Below are 26,212 nucleotides of genomic sequence, written 5' to 3' on the forward strand. Positions count from 1 at the left end.
TGAGGCAGATGTTGGCCAAAGGTTTTAGTACTCAAAGCTTGGTGCAAGTACTGGATGTGTACTGGACTAAATTTGCATTGTGTTCCAATCCAGTGTGATAACAACCGGAGGTGTTCGGTTGAACATTATGTACAACAATGTCTGTCAACATGCACCTTTTATCTGCAGCATTCACTTCCCATCACCCCAGATTATTTTTCAAGTATAGTGAGACACATGTTGGACTATTATGGACATGGATATTGTGTAAAATCTGGGGGGTGGGAGTGTAGCTCATATATCTCAGAAGATCAAGAGCAAGTCCAAAATTAAAACATTATTAATAATTTAACAAATGACAGCAAATATGCGGTATGGATGTAATTTTTCTGCTGAGGAAACAACAAGGTTTCAAATTTTTTTTTTTTTATGTCAGAGATCACTTGAATCCACAAATGTGAAAGATGTGTCACCCTTTAGCGAGAGCTGCAGCACTGCCTTCTCTGTTGCTGTTGTGTTTCTTATGCGATCCATTGAGATTGTTTCTATCTGTGAAGTTTATGATTGTCTGATAAATAATACAATTTTATTATATCCTTGTAACCAAAGCTTCTAACTGTTGTTTAACAGGCTATGCAACAGTGATTTATGATCCCCATGACTGTTAATCGTAGTTACGCGATATAACCACTAGAGGGTTCTGTCTCTATTCAAATGCCTATGACCTAATCCAATCACAGCAAAGCCCTTCCAGTAAAAAAATATCATACATTATACAACACTACAATTATTTAGTTATTTACACGCATCGAAAAACCCTATATAAGTACAATAAACTATGAATACAATTTTTGGTACTATCTTTTAACAAAGCTTGTGACAAGTCGCTGTCAAAGTTTCAAAACTTCATTGAAACATCAGTTTCCCTCCTGAGTCCTACATCACATGACCAGACACACACGCCTCACTGGTCAACCGGAGCTGCGCTTCACTTGCACCCCTGTTTATGTTAGTGAGTATTGAAGGAGGAGGACGTGCCATTGGTTATTGATCTTTCTAAACGTTTATGATTTTATATCTGTGTAAACGTTTAAACACGGTGTCTTTTTAAATTGTGACAACGACATTTACTTTCTGTTTTGGTTTTTCAGAAAGCTTTTCATTCAAGTGCCTCTTTGCTCTCTCTCCCCTGTGTTGCTCTATGCAGGCAGCAGCCACCACAAGCTTCAGGAAAAGGCAGGTCTTGACATTAGAGGCTATCCTACTGAACAAGCTCCTTACAGCTGCATCATCATGCTCATCTGACACACAATCGGTAAGATTTATCTAAATGCTTGCACATGGTGTCTTGACCTTTTTGAGCATATGTTTTATTGGGTTTTGCTATACAAATATTACTAACTTACTAACAATGTGTTAAGTGTTTGGTTTTCATGTCATGGAATTTACAACCCTGGTGGTTTTTAGGACATGCCTGCATGAAAACAGTTATATTTGATCAGTATCTGCATTAAATATTGTATTAGAAAGCCGTAAATACATTAGAAGAACTGTGATCGCAAAATTCCGACCAGGTAAAAGTAATCTTGGCATGTATTGAGATCAACAAATGTATTTATTTATTTTTTTAAAAAAGGAAAAAAGTACAGTTATTTATTTAGGGTTGACTGAATTCATTTAAAGGAACTGCAAAAATCTAAAAAGCTAGGTTCCCGTCGAAAAGTGGAATTATGGAACCATTACCAAGCTTTTAATGTTCCTTTTAACTCAACCCTTTCAACTTGTGTTTTCATGCAGCTACAAATCAGAATCACCACAGGACTGTAGCTGTAGTTTTCTACATATCTCGTGACTCGACGTAGTTCAGCCTTCAGTGAAATGCTGATCTGAGATTAAAGTACTATATGCCTCAAAGATGAATAACACACTTAACCACTGAAATCTCACACAAGTATAACCTTGATTTCCAATGTCATTGAATCAGAAACTTTAATTGCCAGTTTTGTAAACACAACATAGGAATGTTATGGTGGCAGTGCAGAATAAAGAAGGAACTCTTGTTTGAATACATACAAGTTCACGAGGGAATAAGGCTTCATACTGTTAAGTACTTAAAGCTGATCTTGTTTTGTTGTGAGTGGCTTGCTCCGGTGCTCTATTTAAGCTGTTTAGTCTTTTAATTGATAGCCGCTCTTTCTGGGCAGGGGTTCCCTTTCTAAGCTCCTTCTGTTCATTTGTCCAACATTAGTGAGAGCAGACAGCCAGATTGTACGTCTGACCTCCGTAGAGCTGCTTCCCTGGGATTAATCCACAACAACACTGACTTCTAGAATAGAGTTTGTTGCCTGAACTGATTAAGTTCATCTTCCTCTTACAACCTGAAGTGGGCCCTTGTTGTCTGAAATACATTCAAAGCAGATGAACAATTTTGCTTAATGCATTAAGCAGTTGTGACATGATTTGTATTTTTGTGGTTTCAGGGGGCTGGGCAGGCTTTGCTGAGGCTGAAGATGATGCATGTTCTTCAACGCTAGAGCTAGGTGGTGTGGGAATGATGGACTTCCCAAATGGCCAATCCAACATCAACACCTATGCTCCGACATTATCAGAGGTGATTCAGCAACAATTCTTGTTTTTTGTAAATCATTATCGTTTTGCTATAAACCAGAATCAATACAACTTTATTTTCGTTTTATTTTCTGCTTAATTATTTTTTTCTTGTGAAGTATCTTCAATGCAATAATAAGTTGATACAATGTTTGTAAAGTAGCTTAATTCATCTTTTTATTTTTCATATATAGGTTTGTTTAATCTTTTTTACTACTGTGGACATGCTGCTCTAGCAACACTCATTTCCAATGAGTGTTGAATTTAAATATTTAAAAACAATTATAGTTGTATATAATATTTTTCTTAATATTTAACAAAGTAATAACACTTTTATTTGTTTAACAGTGAACACACAACTCTTGTCTTGCAGAGGAGCAGCAGTTCAGATTCCCTCAGTGATAAAGGGTCCTGGGAGCTCAAGAAGAGCTTCGATGCTGTTGTGTTTGACGTGCTGAAGGTGACCCCCGAAGAATATGCCGTAAGTGGGCGTTGTCTGTGTGTCTTTTTGTGGGCATCTTAAGTTGGGATTTTGCAGTTTTCCGTGAGGCATTTATCAGCTGATTTGCTGAACTGTGGGAAGTAGGGAGGAGGAAATGGGGTCAGATTTTGGATCGGTAATAATTGATGAGCTTCAGTGATGCCAGCCGTCACTCTTCGATTTCCTCTTAGTGTTCCCATTTTGGTCGGTGAATCAGGAACTATAGTAGTGCTTTATTAGTTACACAATGTTTATTTATGCGTGTCTTGGAAAAAAGGTACAAACAATACATTTTCTATTGTTTTAATTGTTTTGCATTCAGTTCTGTAATCCTCAAAAAGCATCTTAAGGGGAATGCATGCCGTTTATGAAGTTTATACAGACGCGTCATTCTTAGGAAGTTATCCAACAACCCGACTGCTGCATCCACAAGAGGGCGCTGTCTATCTTCTCTTGACTATAATGAATAAGCAATATGGTTCAGATCACGACTATTTAAAACTATATATAACTAAATATATTTCATATTAAAAAACATTTAAATATATGGTATTTTTACGATTCTTATTTATTTTGTTGGTCTAACCAGGCGTTTCTACTCTCTAGGGCCAGATCACTCTCATGGACACTCCTGTTTTCAAAGCCATTCAGCCAGAGGTAAGTGATGCTTTAAGTTTGTACAGAAATATAAAGAAAATGTGTATATATCCACTTTTTTATGCAGTTACTGCAGGAAAAAAGTAATGCCTTTTTAACATTTTGACTGGAAATTCCAGATGTAGCTCCCATTACTGACTTACATTGTTCTCACAGAATTATAAAATAAAAGCACTTGAATCCAAAAATTAAGTCACAAATCATGAATAAAATGATAAATTGTGTCCAGTAAGTTACGACACAGATAAGTTCAAGTAAAGGTACGACTGATGACGGCACAGCAAAATGGTCTGTTTTAGACCTTCTGGTCTTGTGATGCATTCTTTTTTGACACAAACAACAAAGGTTAAGCACATTTTTTTGCAAAGTAGTACATTATTATAAATAATACTTTGTTGCAAGTCAGAGTTTCAATGTGGCTCTTGAATGCAGTTTTAATAAGATATATTGATGTTTTGGCTTGAAAAGGGTTCTTAAGATGATCCAATATAGATTTTATTAAAGTAATTTTTTATTTGTTTTGAAACTTCAAAATGATTTTTCTTTATTGAGCACACTTTGAGTACAAATCATGGGACATGTAGAAAAATACATTCTGGGAAAATTCTGCCAGACAAATGACACGCTCTTAAAAGTGAACTATTTCAATGTGCACAGAGCTGACTTAATGGGGGCAATCCAGAACGTTGACGGTTGTTTTCATTTCTATTCTACCGTTCGCTCTGGATCTTTCATACTGTGCCAATCCACTGACATCCCCTCCGATGACTCTCTTAATTTGTGGAACTCTCAAAAGCATAACCTTCTTTCTTTTGGACTGCAAATGCCATGTGTGAGTCAGGGATTACCTATGTTTACGGTCAGCCACAGTGACCTTAAAACAACAGCAAACCAACCACAGAGCTGTGTGGTGTAGTTCCCCTGGCTACTTGTGTGTTTGTGTAGTGGACTTTCATGGCTTCACACTTCAACCATGACAGTCAAACAAAGACCTTTAGTGGGAAAATGAAAATGATAAAAAAAAAAAAAAAGTAATGATGAAGGGGGAAAGATTTAACAAAGATAATCAGAGTGCTATTGATGTCTAGTCATCTATAGCTATATCTGTGCCATCAGAATATCGAATAGTTGAATTTAATCTTTCAAATATTAAAAAATAATAACATTTAAATGTCTGTATGAAAAAGGAAGCAAATATAAATTATGATTCATCTATCTAAGGGAGGAATTTGTTTTAAACAATTATTCAATAGTTGTAATAATTTTAAAGTGACTTTTTTTCTCATAGTTTGATATTCTAATTTGAATAATAAAATGTTTTTTTTAATTTAATATGTTTAAAATGGAATTCTAAATTCAATATATCAAATACTTAATCATCTGCGCTTAATATGATTTGTCGAAAGATTGATCATGTGATGATGTACAAGTACATGATCAAGTAGCCCTGTATTTATTTATTTTTATTGGCTGGTGGCACAATTACACCAATATTATTATATTATTATATAATTATTATTATAAAGAAATCTTTCTTTTCAATTATTGAAATTATTATGCCAAACTCATACATATAAAAACATACATTTTGATGTTATTTTTATTTTATAAAAACAAAAGGGTAAATATTTCAGTATACAAATTATTTTGATTCAACACAAAATGATAAAAAAAAAAAAAAAAAAAATGTAAAAGCTAATTCAACCGTTCTAGTCATGTTAAACATCAACATCCACAGTAATTGGTAAAAAAAAAAGGGACATAGTTATTAGATATTGCATAAATATATTTTTATTTGTCCATTTCTACCTATAGACATTCCTACCTAATATCTATCTGTAATAAGATATAAAATAAGTTTTTGTTTCATTTATTAAATGCTTGTCTGCCGATGGAAATGAGGCGAGCGACTGTGAAGTAAATGAAGCCTGTCATTTAGAAGAGCAGCGTCCTGGCGGTGCCGTGGTGAGACTGAGACGCTTTTCTACTGAAGCTATGCAGCAGTGATGGGCTGAACTCAGGTTTCCACTGCTGGAAGTCTCATTTCAAGTCTTGCACGTTCATGATTGAAAAAGCAGGTGTGCGTGTACATTGGTTCATAATAGGAACATATTATTTAACTGGTTATGTAATGATATTTTTACTGACATGCAGCCCTCTTTTTTTCTATAAACCAAAATTCAACAGACGACACATCACTGAAAATCATTAAACCTTCAAGTATCACAATGGTTTAAATAAAAAATGAGAACGCATGGTTTTGTAAAATACCTTTTAAAGTCAGTCTTTGAGTCAGGAACGTTTTTTTTCCATAATCTGATATATTTCGAAAACCTTACGGGGACTGATTGTCAGGGAGTCAACTTTTGGTTGGTAGCCAAATCCCCAAAGAATATTACATTCCTCAATGGTCCAGAGGTCCAGATGGCCTTCATAAAGTCACAGATTGACATATTTTGACATGCGCTAATTAAAATAAACGAAATATGGATGAGTTTTCCACAGAATTGTTTCAGCGTCAGGGATCTGTGGTCACGAGCAGATACTGTTGCCAATTGACGGCAGTTATTATTAACTGGAACTTTTAACAGTGATAACAGAAATGTTTAATGTGTTGAAGTCACTCGTCATCATGCCTTTTCAAGCAGTTTTAAACCACACACATAATTATGATTCCTAATCATCTTGCCAAGACACCTTCATACAATGTCATGCATTGTGTGTCTTTGAATCCAAAGTTTTTATTTGTGTAGATGAGACATACACATAATTTAGAAGTTGGAGGCAAAATTAGCTTGGCATTCTGGAGATATCGAGAGAACAGTTTTAAACTGTCAGCCAAACTACTCGGGGCCAGAGTAAAAGAATAAATTCCAATAAACCCCGTCTGGCACTATAGCTGCAGATAATACACATGAGCTGTTTTCTTAGAATCCTTCCAGTGTATGTTTTTTTTTACCAGAGAGTGGTAAAACTGGCAGCCAGAGAGGAAGATTGATCAAAAATACTTCAGATGTGTGTTGTACTCTGACTGTTCAGGAAAATGTAAATTTCAACTGGCAGCAAAATGCGTTTGCTGACGTAAATTGGTTCTGTTGGTGGCTTAAAAGCATCTGATTTTACTTGAATCCGTCTGCTCATCCTCATTACCACCCATGATGATTGATGGTGTGATTACACTTCTTTTTAATCCAGGTCAACTGGCGGCAGGAGCAAGACGGTTGTTTTCTACCAGTGTTTACTTATCCCAGTGATGCAAAAATAGTAAGGAGAGAATAACTTATCACTACGATGATACAAAACCCTTTGAGATACTTTAATGTTCTTGCTGTAAGTTTGGAAAATGTCCCCGAAGTGACAACATCGAGTACAGAAACAAGCAAGGGAAAATGTATAATTAAATAAGATTTGTTATCTTCAATGGTTAAATGTTTCCACCATTTCAGACATTCTCGGAACATGTTTTTTCTCTGAAGGATAATTTATGGTGAGATGAAAGATATGAAGCAAAAGTAACAAAAATCTTGGTCTACTCTATAAGTGGAAACTGTTAAAAGCTTGCAGCATAAGCAAGTAGAAAAACAAAACTAAAGTAATCATGAAGTATTTTCCTTGCAGTGACACATCAACTTGTGTTGGCTAATATAACAACCAACCTCCAATCTTTTAGATCACATTACTTTATGTGGCTATAAGATGGGAAGATGAGAGACAACTGATGTCAAAACTTATACAGAGGCTTCGATAACGGTAAAGCAGACAAACTTGGTCACGGTTTAGATAGACTCCAAGAATTTAAGTAAATGTTGCTGTCTGACTCATACTTATTGATGCCTACTCACATCAGTATGTGTGAATGGTTGAATTTCCCCTCGCGGGACTAATAAGGGATTCTAAAAATACTTCCTGTTATAGACTGTGTGTTGAAATTATAGAAGCGAACAACAAATTCTCTGCAGTGATGCACATTTTATTATATTATACTGTTCCGTCAATGAGTAAATGTTTAAATCTTTTTTTCATTATGTCGACAAGCCTAACAATCTTTGTGAATATCGAGTATCATTCACTGAGTCATCCTTGGCACCCTGATATGAAACATTGATATAAGAATAAGCGCAGTAGAGCTTTACGCGTTGTAACGGATGACCCCTATTACAATCATTAGCTCGGAAGAGTTCATGGAAAAGCAATTTCCTCCATGTTGTGAATTGATAGGCAACTGGAGCCGCAGCTGCCTCGAACATAGAACGGCTCCTTGCCAATAACTAAATCATTCAAAACTCTCAAACTCAGACAACAATGATTTATTTTTTATAGCTGCCCTTTACCCCATTTCAGTTAGCTTTCCCTAGTCCTTCTCCTCGTTACTTCAAAAAAAGGCAGGATGAGTAAAATTTAAAACCAATTGCTCTATAAATTTGGCAAAGCCTGGCGATCAAGTTGGGGGTTTTACGTCTTGCAGCAAGCTGAACTACAGCCGTCTCATTGATACACATTTTCCATTGCATTCCACCCTGTCGTCCTCAGTAAATCCATCTTCACTTCTCCTCTCCCTTGCTGCAATCCTTCTTTTTTAATCGCACATCCGCGCCTTCACCTCATCCTTCTTTTTCCATCCTGTTTTTCATCTGCACTCTTTGGCCTGAGGCAGGTTCTGACTATTCCCGGAGACCCTGACACTTGGGTTATCCTTTACTATGCAGACAATAACAAAAAGTAATTGCTTTAGTATCAGACATGAAGTCATCATTTTATGTGGCTTTCCTGCAGCTGGTAATCTTCATCAGCCTGTTTACTTAATGCTACAGTTGAATTCAGACAAGGGAGGCTAGAGCAAGCAGTGGTATTGAGAAAATAAACGTATAATTATTCGGCACGAAAGAGACATAATGGAACATTTAGAAAATGCTTAGCAACGTTTAGAAATTGGATTCTCAGTCAATATTCCTCTTGAAAAATGGAATTTGATTTAAATTTTTATTAGTTTTATTTGTCAATGCTTTGTTATCTCTGGCTTTCTCTCCGCATTGGACACTATGGGTAAAATAAGCCGTTCTGTATATGATGGATGTATAAAGTTCTAAACTACTACTGGTTTGAAAAACAAACACTTCAGATGCTAACTTTTATCAGTGCCATGGGAAATGAAAGCTCTTCATGGCTGATTGAGAACTTGTGGGTTGCTTTGGAGCCTTGTCACAGGACTGTTTTTTTAGCAGCCTCTAAAATCCCCCTTCTCTAAAGCTGCTAAGTCAAAGATTTTCTCCGAATATGTGTAATCAGTATGTAATGACTCAAGGAAAATGATGAAAAGAGAAGCAGAAAGGAAATTCAGTTCCAATAGTTTCTAGAGAGGATGGAGATCGGTTTCCCACTACTTAAATAAACATTGAGAAAATTGGCCGTGAATTTCTGTAACAGTTAGACCACAATACATTGTAAATGACGAAATGTTTTCACTTCAGAGTTAATCTGATCTGTCCTTAGTACTAAAAAAGATGTATGTTTACGCACGAAAATGGCCAGTTCATCAATTGCAAGATGAATTTGACTCATTGAGTCCCGTCTAAGATGTCCTGGAAAAGAAAAGGGAAGTTCTATGGCAGACTCGACTTGTAAGACCACCAAACAAACCACCTCATTAAGTCCAAAGAGACTTTTCTCACTATCATGAGAGGGGGGAAAACATTTAAATGACTTTAGTTTATAGTAACAATGGATAACTATGGTAACATGGGTCTAGAATGGCTGGTTACAGTTGATCTAGTCTTGATTGGCAATAACGGCTTTTGGGTTTACAGTGAATGGTATAAAAAGTAGTCAGCGTGACGATTTCTATGGTTGCCTTGTTGATGCTAGAGGCAAGAATTTAATGATGAGGGTATCTTTTTCATCCAGGTTATGGTTATTTTGAAGGCTCTGGATTTCAGAATTTCCAAGACCATCTTAAAGTTCATGTTGAGTTGTAACCCCAGTCAGCTAAGAAAGGGGGTAAAAAGCCAATAGAATACTCGATTACTGGACTAGTGGATCATCATGATCATGTACAAAGTTGTGTCACTAGTTTGACCCTTTTTAAATGTCCATATAGTTGAACTTATGCGATGTGTTACAACTGGACTCGATTTGCCGCCAACCAATGGAGGCAATAATGTAAATTTGAATGAAGACTGAATGACTTCTTCAAAATACAACTAATATGAAAATCCAACTTTCCTGATTTACTCGCATGTTTCAAATGTTGAAGTATTTCGCTCCAAGATGCAGAAAGTCCGTCATCATGATGATGCTCCGTTATAAAGTTATTACTTTATAAAAATCTCGATGTTTGACCAATCACAGCAGAGTCGGCGTGTTTATGGGAAACCAGACTTGAGCATGACGAAAACCAAGCGTTTTCAGTGGGCGGGGCTTTAACACATTTTCTATTGTAAATACCTTTATCAAAAGAGTTTTGTACAAACAGACGCATACTGATGAGTACAATAGAGGTCCAACATCACTTTAAAACGCACTTAAATAAACACATTAGTTGACCTTTAAGGAACTATAAGTGCATGAGAGATCAAGGTTCAAGTGTGAATCTGAAGGTGTATACCAGTGGTAAAGGCAGTGTAAGCCCATGAAAGTTCAAGCCTATGGCTGAGGGATATTTTTACAAAGAGCTGGAGGTTAAACCAACAATTGGCTTGGCTCTGACTTTTACATTTTATCACATCCTGCCTGGTCTTGAGCACAAGTAACTGCATTCTCCCTGAGGTAGGACATATGGTACAAGAAAATGAAGGCTCACACATCTGTATTGGACTAAGCTATTTTTCCTCCTCAAGGGTAACGGATGACACAGGAGACACTTCTGTCCCATGTCATCCTCAATTATTCTGTGATTGTATCTTATTCAAGCCCTGACAACATAGACTCAACACCATCACGTCACCAACGTGTCTGTCTGAAACATCTGCATTCAATATTCGGATGCAGAAAGAAGCCTAACCTTTTTGGCTGAGTGCCACTTCTATGTGGTTTAGGTCAAGAAGTTTTAAGTCTCTGCTGGCTATTGCTTCTAGACGGTGGGTCTCACTGGGGGTATTGTGTGGAGGATCTACAGTCTGATTCAGCTGTTCGTATTGAAGCTGAAGTTGAGGGACTGGCAGGATTAGCAGCAAAGATTACACAACAATTTTCCTACTGTGACGTCAATGTCTCTGGCCTCTGGACGATCGGTGAAGGCCAACGGAGGCTCTGGGTTTCCCATGAAAAAGCTGTGTGGTCTCTTTTCTTGCCTCAATACTGTGGCCGTGATACTTATGACATTAATTTTAAGGTCAACCAGACTTATTGTTCCTCCTTTGTAGAATTCAAACAAATGATTCAAACAATATTTCGGCAAGATGGTCTTAACGGTTGCATAAAACTGAGTTGAAACTTGTTTTGGTTCATCTTCAGAATTCCAGAAGTCTTTGTAATTTTATGTAGAAAAGAAGTAAACAATCAAATATTATAATTTTAAACAAAGAACATTATGCTCCTTCCTGGATCCAACTTGTCTTACGTTTTTTTTTCTTCTCATTATTTTACTGCCAAACCCTACAGACAGAGTTCTTGGTAAACCATCAACCACATTGGTTAACTGCTATTGTAGACAAAAGGAACTTTTACCAAGTGCATAATGTTAGCTTGCATGTTTGTTTATTTTCAGGAGCTTTCAAGTTGTGGCTGGAACAAAAAGGAGAAACACAGTTCAGCTCCCAATGTTGTGGCCTTCACCCGCAGATTCAACCAGGTGAGCTTTGAGCACAATCACTATTCTTGATCATTTTTATAATCGCTGTGTAAGTCACAAATCTGTCCCATTAAAGCCTTTTGTGTTAGACGACATGAAGACGTGTCTTTAAAGGGGGACAATTTGAACCACCAGTAAAAAAAAAACATTGACAAGGTGTCTCCAATATGTATAGTCCTCTTCCTTCTGGGAAGAGACTGCAGAGCATCCAGAGTAGGACCACTAGGCTGAGACGTATTGCCTATAGATTGATAGATCAAACTTTATTGATCCCTCTGTCTTGTTGAACAGTGATCCTGATCTCTATAACTACTACAAGGGGCTTAATAAGTACTGTCACTTTATTGTCACTTTTCTCTATTGGCCTGTTCTTTTGCGATCTTCAACGATCCTCAGAATTCAATTTTCCTTGTTCCTAGTGAATTGAATGGCGATGAAAACTGTAGAATCCAGATTGCTGCCTGTTATTAGAGGATAGTTGCACAACGTAATTTATGTTACTTCAATCTGAAAAGGCGTTCGAGACATTCGAGAAAGGGGAAAAACTACCAGTAATAAAAAATATCATGCCTAGTTTGTCATGCTTGTTGTTTTTATCTTTCCACCCATAAAAACCTCTTTGTTTCAGCGTCTTTCCCTTAGCACAAATAAGTGGGCACATTGCACAGATGTTCAGCTTAACAAGACTTTTCCTGTGATTAGCACGTGTGAGTGTGTGGCTCCAGCAATATGCCGTTAGTCATCAACATCAGATCTCCTTCCAATTTCTGTTCTTCATAGCGCAGGTCTGAGTGCAGTCATCTGAGAAAATAATAATTAATCTCATATTATCGGGCTTAGAGGGCGGATTGTGGTTCAAACAAACGCACTGAGAATGAACAAAATGACCCCCCACCCCTGGGCAAGCAAAAGCAAGTCCACTGAATGTATAGTTATCAAAATTATTCCAATATTAACAGTCTTTGATGCTTGCTGTATTGGCGGCCCTAAAATGATAAAAAAAACGATAAAATGATAAAGTTGAACACAAAGCGCAGACAGCTGCGGTCCCAGAGAGTCCTCAGAGCCTGACAGCATTGAGACGAGCCTCCCCTTCCATTACCTTTTTTTGCCCTTGGTCTTCTTCCTTTCCCTCTTTCCATTCCCTCTGTTCCTGCAGCTCAGAACTGATGGATTCACTGACTTTTTGGCTAACCGTCTCTCTCCCTACGGAGATGAATTTCCAACATCATGAAAATGCTCTGAACCCACGCGTTCGCCTCCTCTCTAGGTTCATATGTTAGGAGTTATGTTTTCTGTGTTGTCTAGTGATTTGGACCATTATTTGCTATGTCGTGTTTTTCCTTCAACAGAAGGTTTCAAAAGTTCTTCTGCATTTTCATCACCAGCACTTCTTACCCTGGACACATCTGGAAATGTGTACATGGCAGAAGTCTGTCTTAAACTGTGTGCTTTTGCACGTGTTTGCTTTATGGTTCATTTAAGGTCATCTCTAGTCATTATTTAATTAAAAACATGGTTTGAATATTTTAATTTGGGGTCTAGATAAAGAGTAAACAATCGATAAGTTAGGCTTTCTCAGAACTCAAGATAAAGAAAATGATATGGACATTCTCTCTATAAAGAAGTAATTCCCTTTTTTAATACCAGATGGTGAATGGTACTTATTAATTCTGTATTAAAACCACAAAAGACTGAAATCTACCAGATAATGATTCACCAACCAACAGCCAAGTAAAACCAAAGTTTAACAATGCGAATGCTTGATTTACAAGATAATCATTATGTCCTGGTAAGTTTTTTTTTTGTTTTTTTTCTTCTTTCCTTTCAGACAAGTTTCTGGGTGTGTCGGGAGATTCTTCATGCACAGACGTTAAAGATCAGAGCAGAAGTGTTAAGTCTTTACATTCGCACTGCCAAGGTATACACATCATCATTTCTCTTCCTGTCTTTTCCCTGTGAATGTTACTCATTTTTATCTTCTAAATATAGAAACTATGTGACATGAACAACCTTCATGCGGTTATGGCTGTTGTGTCCGCCTTACAAAGTGCCCCCATCTTCAGGCTTAGCAAAACATGGGCGGTAAGTGTATTTATCCTTCTTTGAACAAAGCATGTTTTTAAAGCTATGTTGCTAATCAGAACTGAAGGAATGCTCTCTATCCACAAAAACCAAGAACAAGCCAAAACACAAGAAAACAAGTTGAGCCCATTGACTTCACAAACTTTAAGCAGGAAAATACCTTCATTGGCTTTAGTTTTTATATAGTATGTGCAACGGTCTGTTTTGTACACTTCCTGCCCACAATAAGTCACCACCTGGATTTGAGTATCTGGGCTGGCTTCAGTTAGTCAGCTTCTGAAGAATGACACTAGAATATTCTTAAATGACAGTACCAGGATTAATTTGACTCAGAATGTGAAAGACTCAAAGGGGACATTTTTTCACACAGGGATTAAATCTTTGTTCTGTGCTGGAAACGGCTTTCAGCTCTCGTCTTCCATTATCAATTTAAGCTATTGGTAAAAAAAAAACATTTGTGACATTGTGGAATCCTGTAACATTCATCTAAATAAATCCAAGGGTTTATTAACTTGCTCAGTTTTTGATCAGCGATTTCTCACAGAAGAAAATAAATCCTAGCTATCGAGAATTCTATATCTAACTCGAAGGTTGTCAGAAAAAGTTATGCAAACCATTAGGATTCAGATGTTCTAGTCTTGGTTAAACGGATAAAAAACAATTTCATTACCACTTCCATTTTCCACTAGGTCAAATATGTCATCTTAAGAGAGACACCGGTTGATGGATTAATTACCACTTGAATGTAAGAGTACAGGTATCATCTAATAAATTATTACTTCATTTGTCTTATTTAGTTGTTGAGTCGGAAGGACAAGTCGACGTTTGACCGGCTGGACTTCCTGATGTCTAAAGAAGACAACTACAAACGTCTGAGAGACTTCATCAGCAGCCAGAGCATGGTGTCGTGTATACCGTACCTAGGTAAGAGACACACTCACTCATACCACCACATCAACTGAGCCATTGAAGATGCTTCATTATTGGCGCTTCATCTTTATGGGAACATGTTTATAGGTTTTTCCAATGACGAGCATCTGGACTGACAAACCTCTGCGTGTCTGTTTTGCGTAAAACAGGATATGAGATGTGTTTTAATTCACCCACACCATTAGCTCATGCGCTATTCATTGCCTGAGTCAGTCATATTTTCTTGTTTCTTGCTGCTTTCTCACCGAGTATGAATTGGTTTTGTTTGTCTTTCTGCTGGTTTTAATTTAATCTTTGTTTGCTATTAGGTTTGTACTCTAATGCTTGAGACATCTGTGTGTAACTTATATTCATTGTGACCGTGATGAAGTATTTAGAGCTTCTGCACTGCTATGATTTTCACATATTCACGGTCAAGACAAACAAATAGAGAAAGCCTGTATGTCATTAAGGTTCCCATCCTGATTTTCCATTGTGGACACCTACTGGAGTCTGGAGAAGATGAGGAAATGAAGACCAACACTGTCAAACCTCAAAATTGGAAATTGTTTGTTTCCTGCATTTCCATGGTTACAGCTCTCCGATGTTTGTCAAGCAAAACAACTCAAACAAATCCTCTAGTGCTTGTTCAGTTGTTGAGGTACACATTTCTGTGAACATATTTCCCTTCATGTCCAGTTCCAGGAAAGACTTAGAAAGCCCTCGAAGGCATTCAATCTGATATATTTATTTGAAATACTTGTGAACTACAGTGGCGCTACTAGGTTCCCAAAGCAAAAATAATAATCTCATTCTAACTTAATGGGATAGACCCAGTCCACAGCAGCTGTCTCCTGGAACTTCAAAAAGTTTAAAGCAGCTCAAAATATTAAACAAAGCATCTTTCAAAAAAGTCCAGTCAAGAGATCCTATCATCACCCGCTATTTCTGTAATTTACTTACGAACCAAATCAACCACATTTCATGTTTTGTATTAAGGGCTCAGTTCTCAACGAGCAGGAACAAAGACGAAATAAATTGTCCAATAAAAGAAACCGATATTTAGTTTTTGAGAAGTTGGCTTCCTTCTCAAAGTACCTTGCCAATTTACAATTCCCAATGAAGTCTTCATTATTAATCATTTCCATCTAAAATTGATGCCAAAAAACATAAATTAATTCTTCAACAGATTAAGTGTGTCTGACACATTCTCATCAAGAGAAGCAAAGTAGTGTTTAATGCCTTGATGATGTTTTGTTTCATCTTTTGTTGGTGTTATTCTTAATTCTTGGAAAGAATTCTTAAGAAAGACAGCTGTGTTTTTTGCAGAAACTGAGCAAAAAAAGTTTGTCCGCATGTGAACTCTGACCTGCTATTAGACATTGCAGCCACAGTCCTCTCCTGTCTGTGCTCACCACAGTGCACAGAGCTAATCATTTAAGGACAAAGAGGCTACAGAAACATGGCCCCACTGTGGAACAACACACCCCCTTTAAAATGTTTTCTCAACTGCTTATGTCTTCCCCAAGTCTATAGTGGCCATATAGCCCAACCATACGTGGTCTTGTTGTATTGTGAATACATTTTTGCTGTGTGATCGGCACATTTGGTGTTGTTAAGTAATTAAATATAAAAAATTAATCTTCTTTCAATCAATTTGCAATTATTTTCTTCTGTAACTTCTCTGAGATGTTGCATTAAATGGCTTAATCTATCCTGCAGTAATAAGAAAACCAGATTGCGATTCGATTGCAAACCAGACTTGCTAAGATGTTGTTATCAGGTCCACCCAGATGAAGGATTGTTTGATAAAAATTAAGATTCCATTGTCCTTTTTTGTGATTTTTGTCTGTGTTTTGTATAAGCTTGTACTAAAGAACAACCAATTGTGCTGCTTGTTACTCTTGAAAGAAATCATGCTTAACAACGAGGTTTAAATTGGTATCCTTTATTTGATGATAAATTAAAACTTGACTCTTAAGCTGTAATCTGCTTTGTATTGTTCTGTTTCTCATGTAAACTATAAGATAAAATGACAAATGTATTAATACTGTGCTAATTATTAAAATGCTAATGACAAAATCATCTATAAATATGCTGATAAATAACGAACCGTCAAAGAATAGAATACGTTGAGAAGATCTGGCCTGAGTAGATTTATGCCTCTTAAATTATGCACCTTAAACACATATAAAGACATTGACATGAAAAAGAAATCCTGCAATATGCAAATTTAAAATCAAATTTCAGTGGAACAGAGAAAGCAATAAACCAAAATGAGCTAATCTTGTAGCCATTTGCTATCAATTTAAATGTTAATACTTTCTGCCTTTTAATGCATGATGACATTAGATTGTGTTTAGCTGCTCCAAGACATTCATTTTGTTTTATAAATGTCGGTTTCCCTTTAATTATGTACAGATCCATCATGATTTTAAGTAACATTGCACAATGAAAGATTCGCCATGTTCAGGAACCATTATAGTTCATATTTAATTTTGAAAAAAAAAAAAGAGTTGGGGAATTCTCTCCAGAATACCTGTGTGCTTTTTGGCCAGCAAAACAAGCTAATGTCCTCTTGTCATCCAACTCTGGAAAGGCACAGTGGATTTATGTCCATTCCTCATTTAGTCCGTGGAGAAGTAGATGATCTTTGGTCCTTTCCCAGCGAGTGACAAATGTTTAGTCAATTGGTCTTATCATCAGACGCACTGACTTGAGTGAGTAGAATCCTCCTCCATATTCTGCCCAGAAGATTCCATCCTGAAATTTGCTTCGATACACACCTCCACTGTACCAGACACCGTTGAGGTTGGTCTGGCCACATGCGTTGTACCACCAACCACCCTTGTGGAAGTGGGCACAATTACCTGATAGGAATTAATAATATTTGTTAATAACAAAACTGAGTGATATGTGAAAGTTATGGTCCAAATTTTTTGTACCTGAGAAAACATCCTTGTCCCGATCAAGAGTCGTGAACTGTTTGCCATTGTGGCTACTCAAGGAATCTCCAGCATTGCCTTGGTAGGTGCCCAGTCGCAGTCGATAGCCCTCACTCTCCGCCTCTAGACGAAAGCTGCTGTACTCGGCATACAGCTTCTTTCCTGTCCAGTCTTCCAATTCCACCATCAGCTTGTAGTCGCCCTGTTTCCCTAGATTGTAGATGTTCTCGAGGCCAAGCCAGTGTTCACCATCTATGTTTCCAAAGCCTTTCTAGTGGGATAAGAAAATGGGCAAGAAAATAATACATATTTAATTTTACTTCATGGTCAAAAGTAAAAGGGAGATCATCATTGTTTGTTCTGATGAATCATGTCTTGTCAATATTTCTTAAAAGAAGAGTATTTTTGACTAAAGGCACGTGAGTGTGATTGTTAGTGGCTGTTCTTTGGCCTGCATTGCTGTGTAAGAAAACAGAGTTGTTAACTTTGGAAGGGAAAGCACCCACTGAATGGCCTTCAAATGAACCGGCAAGATAACAGCTGTGAGATGTTTTGGTTTGTTTTCTTTTTTTTCTACATTCTCATCACATGCAGTATATTCAAACATAACATCTTCATAAAGTCCCTTCTACTTACTTTATAGTTTTCCCAGTTACGGAAGAAATTCACAGAGCCATCTTTTCTTCTTTGCAACACAGTCCATCCTCCGTTGTCGAGGCCGTGTTCACACCATGCCTGGATCATTCTGTCACTGCTGTCTGTCTTCAGCAAGTACATTCCACTGGTTTTGTGGCCAGCTATCCGCACCTCATAGCAATCTTTGAAAGGACCTGTGGTGGGAAAATTGCTTGTTGGGTATGGATGAGAACAATGACGTTTAACAATAGTGATTATGAATACAACTTAATTAAGGCTCCTTCTAAAAAATAACTTGTAGGTCGTTTATTGTTCAAAGCGGCTCCTTCTTGCAGAATTCAAAACATTCCCTGGGTGGCGTTGAAATAAATATAGTCCCTCTGCCTAGCCGCCTGTTTTCCCCTTCATCCCATCTCAGCAGGACCCCCAAAAAGAGCTAACCATGGGAGACCTATCCAAACATTAGACTTTAGTAGTTGCAGATCCTTTCTCTCCTGGATTTCAAAGTGCCTTGGACAACCTATAGGTCATGTGTAACATATTTATCCTTTAGCAATTTATAAGCCATCTTTAAAAGTTTTTTTTTTTTTAAGAATTCTTTATCAATAATGCTAGTATTTTTTATAGATTTATATTCTCCCAAATAAATATGCAGAACAAAAACTGTTGCTTAAAACCACTGTTAAAGAAACTGTATCTTAATGTACAAGTTTTGTATGGTACGTAATGGGCAGTGTATTGAGCCAAGTGGCAATTTGGAATTAATTTTTTTTCTACCTTACTCTGAGGCCAAGGGAAACGTAGCTGCCAGTGCCCAAAGAAAATCAAATGTGGCATGAAATGACTGTGTATTTAATAAATCTCCTTTTTTTTGGATAATCACATAAGTAGCTAGTCATAAAGAATTTCTTGTTCACCTCCACTGCTATTTAAATACTTTACTTCATCTCTTGATAGTCATTACACGGCATGATTTCCAAATGTATGTCTTTTAATCTGTAGTAAAATGATCCTACCGTCGGATGTAAGGGTTCCCTGTGGGGGAGGAGGGTCTATCCCGAATGGACTTGCTGTGGGAGAATTCATGCGAGATCCCCTGGAAACGGCTCTCTTGTTACTGTCGCGCTGTATCTCATTGGTGAAGCGGTTGTTGACAGGAAGGTTTTGAGGTACCACCTGTACTAGTGGAGGAACAACAGGCAGCTCGCCACGTCCCAGAGTTCTTAAGCACTGTTCCTCAAGTGCAGAGATAAGGATAGACTGGTTGTTGACCACTCCTGCCATTGTAGCGTATCGTGTTTCCAGGTCCTTGTATCTTGAAGCCAGCCGCATCATCTCAGATGTCACATTCAGCACCCGATTTTCCAGCTGGGCAAGCTCCAGAGAGTTGTCTCTTTTCCTGATGATCTCATGCAACAGCTGCATATAGAGTTGTGTCACCCTGGAGTTCATGTTCCTGCTCTCTTTCCTTAGCAGCTTCATCTCATTCACCAAGTTCCCATCAACATCCACCACCAGCTGTAGCGTTTCAATCTCACGTCTCTGTTTATTAAGCACCTCCCGCACATCGGAAATATCCATGCGGGTCACTCTGTCCTTGTCTGGCTCTGGACCTGTGGTGCTGGCACATATGGGTCCTGGTAAAAAGTATTCAGGATGAGAATGCAACCTTGAAGTTTCTCGAAATTATTTTATAGTCACCTGTGATCCTTTCCTCTGGAACAAGAAAGGTATAGGAACACCTTTTGGCATCAGGATCCAGAGGAGCTCTTTTAGTCCTGCGAAGAAGTAGCTCTTTGGTCCTCTGGGCTTCCCTGGAGTTCTTGCAGTAACTGTGCTGCCAGAGCAAGAGGCAGATCAGAGGGAAGAGGCTCCACACTAGCCCCTGCATAGCTGCTGGCTGTGGATGGAGGAACCACTTTTAGGAAGCTTGCCAGCTAGTTTCCCCTGGAAATGTATAAGAATAATAGCTTTCGTCACTTATTCAATCATTACGGATTTGTTAATATGGTTGTAATTTATCGTCAGCCAGCAGGAAAAGTGCCAGTTTTCTGTCTACCTTTGTTTCCATGCTGACTTAGAGTACATAGGTGGAGGGGTCACAAAAAGAGGCTTATTTATTCTTATCTATTATATGGAGTGATCGTAATCGTCACCAGGTTACCTTTGGGTTTTGTCCAGCATACTTAAGAAAAAATGTCTTTACTATTTTGTTTATGTCTTTTGGGAGTCTTCAAGTTCATTACTGTTTCACGTTCAGCTACTCGATTCTTGTTCTTGGCTGTATTTTTTATATTTGGTTTGTTTTAATAGGGCAAGCATAGAAAATAATTATGATTATCATGTCTTTCCCAACATACTCTTCTCCGGGGATGGAACCAGGGAATGTGCCTTTTCTCTTTATGTTCTTCTCTTGCTCACGGTTGGTAATGATTTTATCAGCATCAGGAATATCTCAAAAGCTTTATATTCATCCGTTTGTGAATAGGTATTTATGCAGTAAACATTACAACCATTTTCTAAATCCATCCTCCAGTACTCTATGGAGCGAGGATAAACACTGCATTTATGATCTTTCAGCTATCACCTCATTGCCTTGTGTTTTGCTTCTGCTCTACCCTTTGTCCATTCACTGCTTGCTGTGCTGGGAGTTGGTATCCTCCCAAGCACCATAGGCCAAACCTGTTTTTGGAACCATAGGATATCAAAGGCATTCCAGTAAAGAGATGAGTTCATCCGTGTGTGCGACTGATATAAGCTTCAAAGTCTTTTTTTGTTGCCCCAATAAACCAACACGCATCGAGTATTAAGGGTCGAAGGCTGTTCGACAGAACGGTATGTCTCTCCCTTGTGACATCAATATAATGCTTCGATGATGATGATTTATTATACATTTTTAATGCTTTATCTTAACATGGTCTTTAGGAAAATTTTATCTGTTGAGTTATCTCTCCATGACATTCTTAAAACTTCCATCAACATCTTTCTTATGGTCACGTCTTTTTTGTGACCATGGTGTGGAAAAACGCTCTACAAATATAAATGACTTACTTACTTACTTTTACCAAGTGATTTGTTATACCAAATACCACTAAGACAGTGAAAGATAATTGGCCTCCATCATACCTCTAACTTTGGCTCACTTATATTTTGGCAACAGTTAGAGCATTCAAAGTCGACTTTGCTGAAAGAAGACATTTCGCTCCTCGCTAATGTTTTTAAAAGTGACAAGGGCTTTATTTCCCATCCCTTTATTTTTCTTTTGTTGTGATCAGAGTTTCTATTGTCTCTGGTTTTCAATTTCCATACAATGAATGCAGTTGGACATCTCAATGTGTAGTACTTGTGTCTTAAACATGGTTGAAATAGTTTTCATCTATATCCATTTATTTAAATAATATTTAAGTTGTCTTAAAGGGCGATGGGTATACCAAGTATGTAGAACTTTCCGCATTTAATTACAGAATATGGAGAATGTTTTATTGTTGAGCTTTATCAACTGTCTACAAATGCTATATCACTTGACCAAATAATTAGTCTAATACACGTAATGGTGAGGCGTAAATGGAATCAATATAAGCTTTTTTGTTAATTATTTTTAAAAAGCAGTGACAATGAAAAAGGCTCGAACTAGACATTTAATAAATGCATTGTTTTTGCAGGATTTTAGTATCATCTTTTCAAATGTGATACAACCATGTTGCTCATAAATCAATGTTCAAGAGAGGTTAGAAATAATCAAAAATTTAAAAGAAAACATAATGGCTATGGAATCGGCAACAATATGACAAAGCAGATACAAGGACTCTCTGACTGATAAGCTGCCGCAGTCAACACAGAGAGCTCCATTATCACTCACTCAGCCAGTCCCCCAGAGACAGATTGACTTGATTAAAAGCAGAAACGGTCAAACTGTGCACAGCTTTGACACAATTATGCAAAAAGCTTTTAGCTCCTGACGAACACAAGTGCTGTCTGGGGAATAAATGTAAACAAGGTACTGTTTTCATTCCTTCAGGAATTCTATATGGTAACTTTAATGGGTAAAATCTTTGAAAACCTGCTGTTTATGCAATTTGTTATCCCCCTATCTATGCACTGGCAATGCTCTTCAACTATTGCTTTGAACAACAATATGAATTTCTTTCTATTTACATTTGTACTTTCGCAGCTCATATAACTTAATCTCGGGGAACTACATATTGTTTAATACTTGATATGGTATATATTCTTCACATTTCAGGAACAACTATGAATTAATCAAATGTCCGTTGGCTGATGTGTCCGGAACTATACGTTAATCCATGTACTGTTTGAAACTATTTTAACCATTATATGATATAATCCAGAACTTAGTTTGTCCTTTTTATTTATATATTTGGTTGTTCCTCCCTCTAGATCAACCCAGGCCAAAAAGCAGCAAATAACGGTCTGTGGTTAGTTAGTCAGAGAAATATTTTCCACATAATATTGATGCTTTCCCCTCTGATGAGTCAAACCTAGAAGGAGAGCCCTCGGAAGCCCCCAGACCCACCCAGCCCCCCATCTGTTTTCCCTCTTCTGGATGAAATTCTAAACATGGTGGCTGATGTTGGGGTCAGAGGTCAATATGTGGGATTAGGGTTCTGCACCACCCTTCCTCAACCTGGCCCCCCACCCATCTGCTCCAGCAATCAATCGCTCTTTGTGAGAAAACCATTTCCCCGGCTTCCTCCTCTCTCTGACCAGCACACATACTTCAAGACAGACACATGCAGCTCTTGTGCCGGAGGTTTCCTGAAGGATAGGGTTCACATTAGGCCTTTTCTCTCTCTAACTGTCATTGTAAAGATAAGAACTTCTCAGTTCCTGGCACCCTCCTCCGACACTCGATTACCACTGTCCACTATCCATTAGTTTTTTTTGACAGATGATGAGTTACAACAAACTAGTGAACCCCTCTTTAACTAAATAAACCTGTTAAGCATGGGCTCAAGTTCCGCATTTTATTAGAGAGGGAGCAAAGAGTGCGAGGGGGTTTGGGGAAGAGTGGAGAGCCAGGGGAAAGAATCATTTATGAAGTTTCCCATTTTCATAAATCCCTGACTGCACAAACTGTTCTATCCTGTTCAGTGACATGAAGCACATTCTAATGACGGCAGCAAAGAATCTTTTGAAGTAACGCACAAATTACTTTATACTCTGATTTCCTATTGGCTTTGCTTAGTTATGCCTCTCCTTCTTTGGCTGACCTTCTCATCCCTGCGATGACCTGTCTGTCCAACTGTGAACAAGCTCTCATTAAAAGGATTTAAATAAGCCTGAGACCTCTGCCATAAACAGGACTTGTTCAGACACTGAACAGCACCTTCAGTGCAAAAGATTAACTCAACGTTGTCCTGTAATTCTGGTATATTTTTTGGTTTCTATTTAAATCCCAGTAAACTTTTGATCAGCTGTGCAGGAGTTTTAGACACAATGCTGTGTGTCTGTATGCTTTTACACGTGGCTTCTCCAGATAGGATCCGCAGATCTGTCTGGCGTCATTCATGCGTTCACACGCAGCTTTAAGTGATATAAAGTAATGAGGCAACCACATGTATGTCACACAGAGGAGTTGCTGGTTTGAATGAGCGCTCAATCTCCTGCTAGGCCACATTAAAAATATCAAGATGAAAACACGTCTGATCCCAGTTAACTGACTTGTCTTGGGAGCTCTAAAAACTTAACAAGGCGATGCATTAAAGAAGTCGTCTGCGGTGATCTAATGCTGCTGTTTAAAGGAATGTTTGGCACGTACTAGTTTTGACCCAATCACAACATTCTCAGTAGTCCACGTGTACAAGTACAAATATAAAATGTAGGACCAAAAAGCTTTTAGCTCCTTTAAGTAATGTTATTACTCTTGGTACAACAGCTTTTCCACTTATGTTTGTGTGATTTATTTGTTTATTCTGACGGTTATTTGGAACATGAAAAAACAGGTCAATTTGTTTTGTACAATTAATGTTAATTTAATACATTTTGGTTTTTCACTTTTCTGCATTATAAATACTGAATATTCTTAACCATCGGGTCTTAAAAATAAATGAATGTCTGGCCAACCATTGAAATGTACCTGTAAATATTTCCTTTTTGGTGAAACATAAGACCAACTGACTTGGCTTGTGTACAAGTGGTTACGTTGCTTGGGAAGGGGGCAGCCCTTGCCCTCCCTTTCTCTCACTTGTGGTCGTTTGCATCATCTCCAGATGTAGTTTTGAAACAAACAGGATATTTTCCAGGGATTCCACCACCAAACCACGAAGTAGATGAAAACATTTGAAGATAATTGGTGGACTTAAAAGTGCAGCAGATTGATGCTGTTACCGTTTAAAGCGGATACTGTAAGGTTGAAACTAAAGAGGTTAGTGTCTATCGGTCTGTCTGGGTGGAGGATAGTTCAAGTAGCTATGCGACGTACCATCACTCCTCTTTTCCGGAGAAAGGATACATAAAGGAGACTTAATCTCTCTGGGATGGTCTATTTATTTTGAGGGCTTCAACCAAGGTCTTCTCCATGATTGATGCTTTAATGAAAACCTAATGGAAACAAAAGTGCTTTTAGGGAATGGCATTTAAAAGGTATTCTATTTGGTCCTGGATTGTTTTTTTTTCTGTGTGTAATGGTCATCTTTAGTTTGCACAGAATAAGAAACCCCAAGGCTAACACATACAAACAAACTTTCTGTAGTGCTTCAGTCTCTCCATCAAAGCACCTTATCGGCTCCTACTTCATGCTTTTACAATTTTTTTTGTGGCATTATTTGGAACGCCAGATATAAATATGAATCACACAGGTAATAAACAATTTGAAGGTATTCAAGTGAAGGAAGTTTCAACATCTCCCATAGTGTTTCTCAGGCCACAGAGGAAATCAAAGGAGCGTTCCTAAACGTTTTTGTCTGAAGCCGGAGCTTTCAGTCACGAAAAGTCCTAACCTCTCAGCCGGAGCTCTCACAGCTGGTCACACAGACAAGAATACACTCACACACACACATACACACCATTATTCCTACACACAAAACAAAAAGTGGGTCACAGGCAACATTTACCTTATTTTAGCAGGTGGAGTTATAGTTTCACGTGTGTGTTGTGGTGAGTCTTCACCAAGCAGCAGTGCTCAGGTCTCATCTCTCGCTTTTTTATCCTCTTTATGTGTCCACATAGAGCTATTCTGCTCTGTAAATGAAATGATAAAAAAGGCTTTCTTCCCTTAGTTGTGCTCCTCAGTGTGGACTCAGCTGTCCTAGCCCTTGGGCGCTGGCATGATTCAACAGCCGGCCACTTTAGCAGACTGAACTCTCGTGACTGATGCATTGAGTTTTTCACAAAGGATGGGGGAAACTAGAAATGGGAGGGAAGGGGAAGTGAGGGGAGGAGGATGAAGGAGTCGGAACAGGAGATTGCATTTTCCCTCTGTTTTCTTTTGGGTAGCCCATCCTACACTGATGTCATTACGAAGATGGATTGATGTTAAAAGTTTAACTTCAGGCTTATTCTTCTAAAGTAAATGATAATCATCATCATCATAGCATCTTTGTATTGATTCCACTCTTTTGAACGCTAAAATAATTCATTATCAGTTTGTTATTTCCCCCAAAAAACTTCCGCCCTTTTATTTCTCTTAAGTGATGTTACAAGCTCATAATAATGCTGTTGAAGTTTGAACAACTTCCTGTAGAGCCTCTGCTGTGATGCGTGAGAGCCAAGAACAGAGGCAGACAGCCAGGGAAAAAAAATGTTATGTGTTTGGAGCCGTCTTGGCTCCAGGTGGAGTCTGCTCACTTCATATCAGCTCAGTCATTTAGTTTTAGTGTTTAGTGGCTTAAAGGGTTCCCTTGTGTGACACTCAAAGTATATCCTTAGCTGCTATAGTTTTTTTGTAGATGATACAAAATTAAGTTTTCCTTTGGCTCATTTCATTGTTCTCAAATTTGAGATCCAAATATGTTATTGTGAGTGATGTGTTGATGAGGTATCATGAAACAGTGTCTTCATTTTGAAAGACCACTAGATGTCACTCTCAGTTTGAAAATGATGCTACATTTCATTGAACTAGTAGATCAGAGACAAAGATTATAAAGAAGAGAGTGACAGCTAGTGGTC

At 37.9% G+C, this 26,212-nt stretch overlaps 2 protein-coding genes across 5 annotated transcripts in view; one reads left to right on the forward strand and one right to left on the reverse strand.

Annotated features, from left to right (window-relative positions):
- Positions 1 to 26,212, forward strand: part of ralgps2 (Ral GEF with PH domain and SH3 binding motif 2) — a 46,774-nt gene that overhangs the window by 10,978 nt on the left and 9,584 nt on the right. For all 3 annotated transcript variants that reach the window (XM_087785139.1, XM_087785141.1, XM_087785140.1), the window contains exons 2-9: positions 1,187 to 1,294; positions 2,460 to 2,590; positions 2,960 to 3,067; positions 3,674 to 3,724; positions 11,427 to 11,510; positions 13,342 to 13,431; positions 13,503 to 13,595; positions 14,393 to 14,519. In XM_087785139.1, the coding sequence (XP_087641265.1) occupies positions 2,531 to 2,590; positions 2,960 to 3,067; positions 3,674 to 3,724; positions 11,427 to 11,510; positions 13,342 to 13,431; positions 13,503 to 13,595; positions 14,393 to 14,519 (613 nt within the window). In that variant the 5' untranslated portion in view covers positions 1,187 to 1,294; positions 2,460 to 2,530. The remainder of the gene's footprint in view (positions 1 to 1,186; positions 1,295 to 2,459; positions 2,591 to 2,959; positions 3,068 to 3,673; positions 3,725 to 11,426; positions 11,511 to 13,341; positions 13,432 to 13,502; positions 13,596 to 14,392; positions 14,520 to 26,212) is intronic.
- Positions 16,518 to 25,567, reverse strand: angptl1a (angiopoietin like 1a). 2 transcript variants are annotated; one of them, XM_087785134.1, is made up of 6 exons: positions 25,159 to 25,567; positions 19,787 to 19,985; positions 19,102 to 19,722; positions 18,086 to 18,279; positions 17,450 to 17,720; positions 16,518 to 17,374 (listed from the first exon to the last, which is right to left on the reverse strand). In XM_087785134.1, the coding sequence occupies exons 2-6, from the start codon at positions 19,974 to 19,976 to the stop codon at positions 17,187 to 17,189; spliced, it is 1,464 nt and encodes a 487-aa protein (XP_087641260.1). In that variant the 5' UTR covers positions 19,977 to 19,985; positions 25,159 to 25,567; the 3' UTR covers positions 16,518 to 17,186. The 2 variants fall into 2 exon arrangements, with proteins under 2 accessions (XP_087641260.1, XP_087641259.1); XM_087785133.1 differs by having other exon boundaries at positions 19,787 to 20,032.

This window comes from Callionymus lyra, chromosome 2 (assembly GCF_982586985.1).
Source record: "Callionymus lyra chromosome 2, fCalLyr1.hap1.1, whole genome shotgun sequence".
NCBI classification, from domain to species: domain Eukaryota; kingdom Metazoa; phylum Chordata; class Actinopteri; order Syngnathiformes; family Callionymidae; genus Callionymus; species Callionymus lyra.

What these genes read in the sequence shown, in the direction of transcription:
- angptl1a (XM_087785134.1), bottom strand. Translation starts at nt 19,976, where the DNA reads ATGCAGGGGCTAGTGTGGAGCCTCTTCCCTCTGATCTGCCTCTTGCTC. An exon ending in TCCAGAGGAAAGGATCACAG is followed by an intron (nt 19,723 to 19,786) that starts GTGACTATAAAA and finishes ACTTTTTACCAG; the next exon opens with GACCCATATGTGCCAGCACC. An exon ending in GGGAACCCTTACATCCGACG is followed by an intron (nt 18,280 to 19,101) that starts GTAGGATCATTT and finishes TTCCCACCACAG; the next exon opens with GTCCTTTCAAAGATTGCTAT.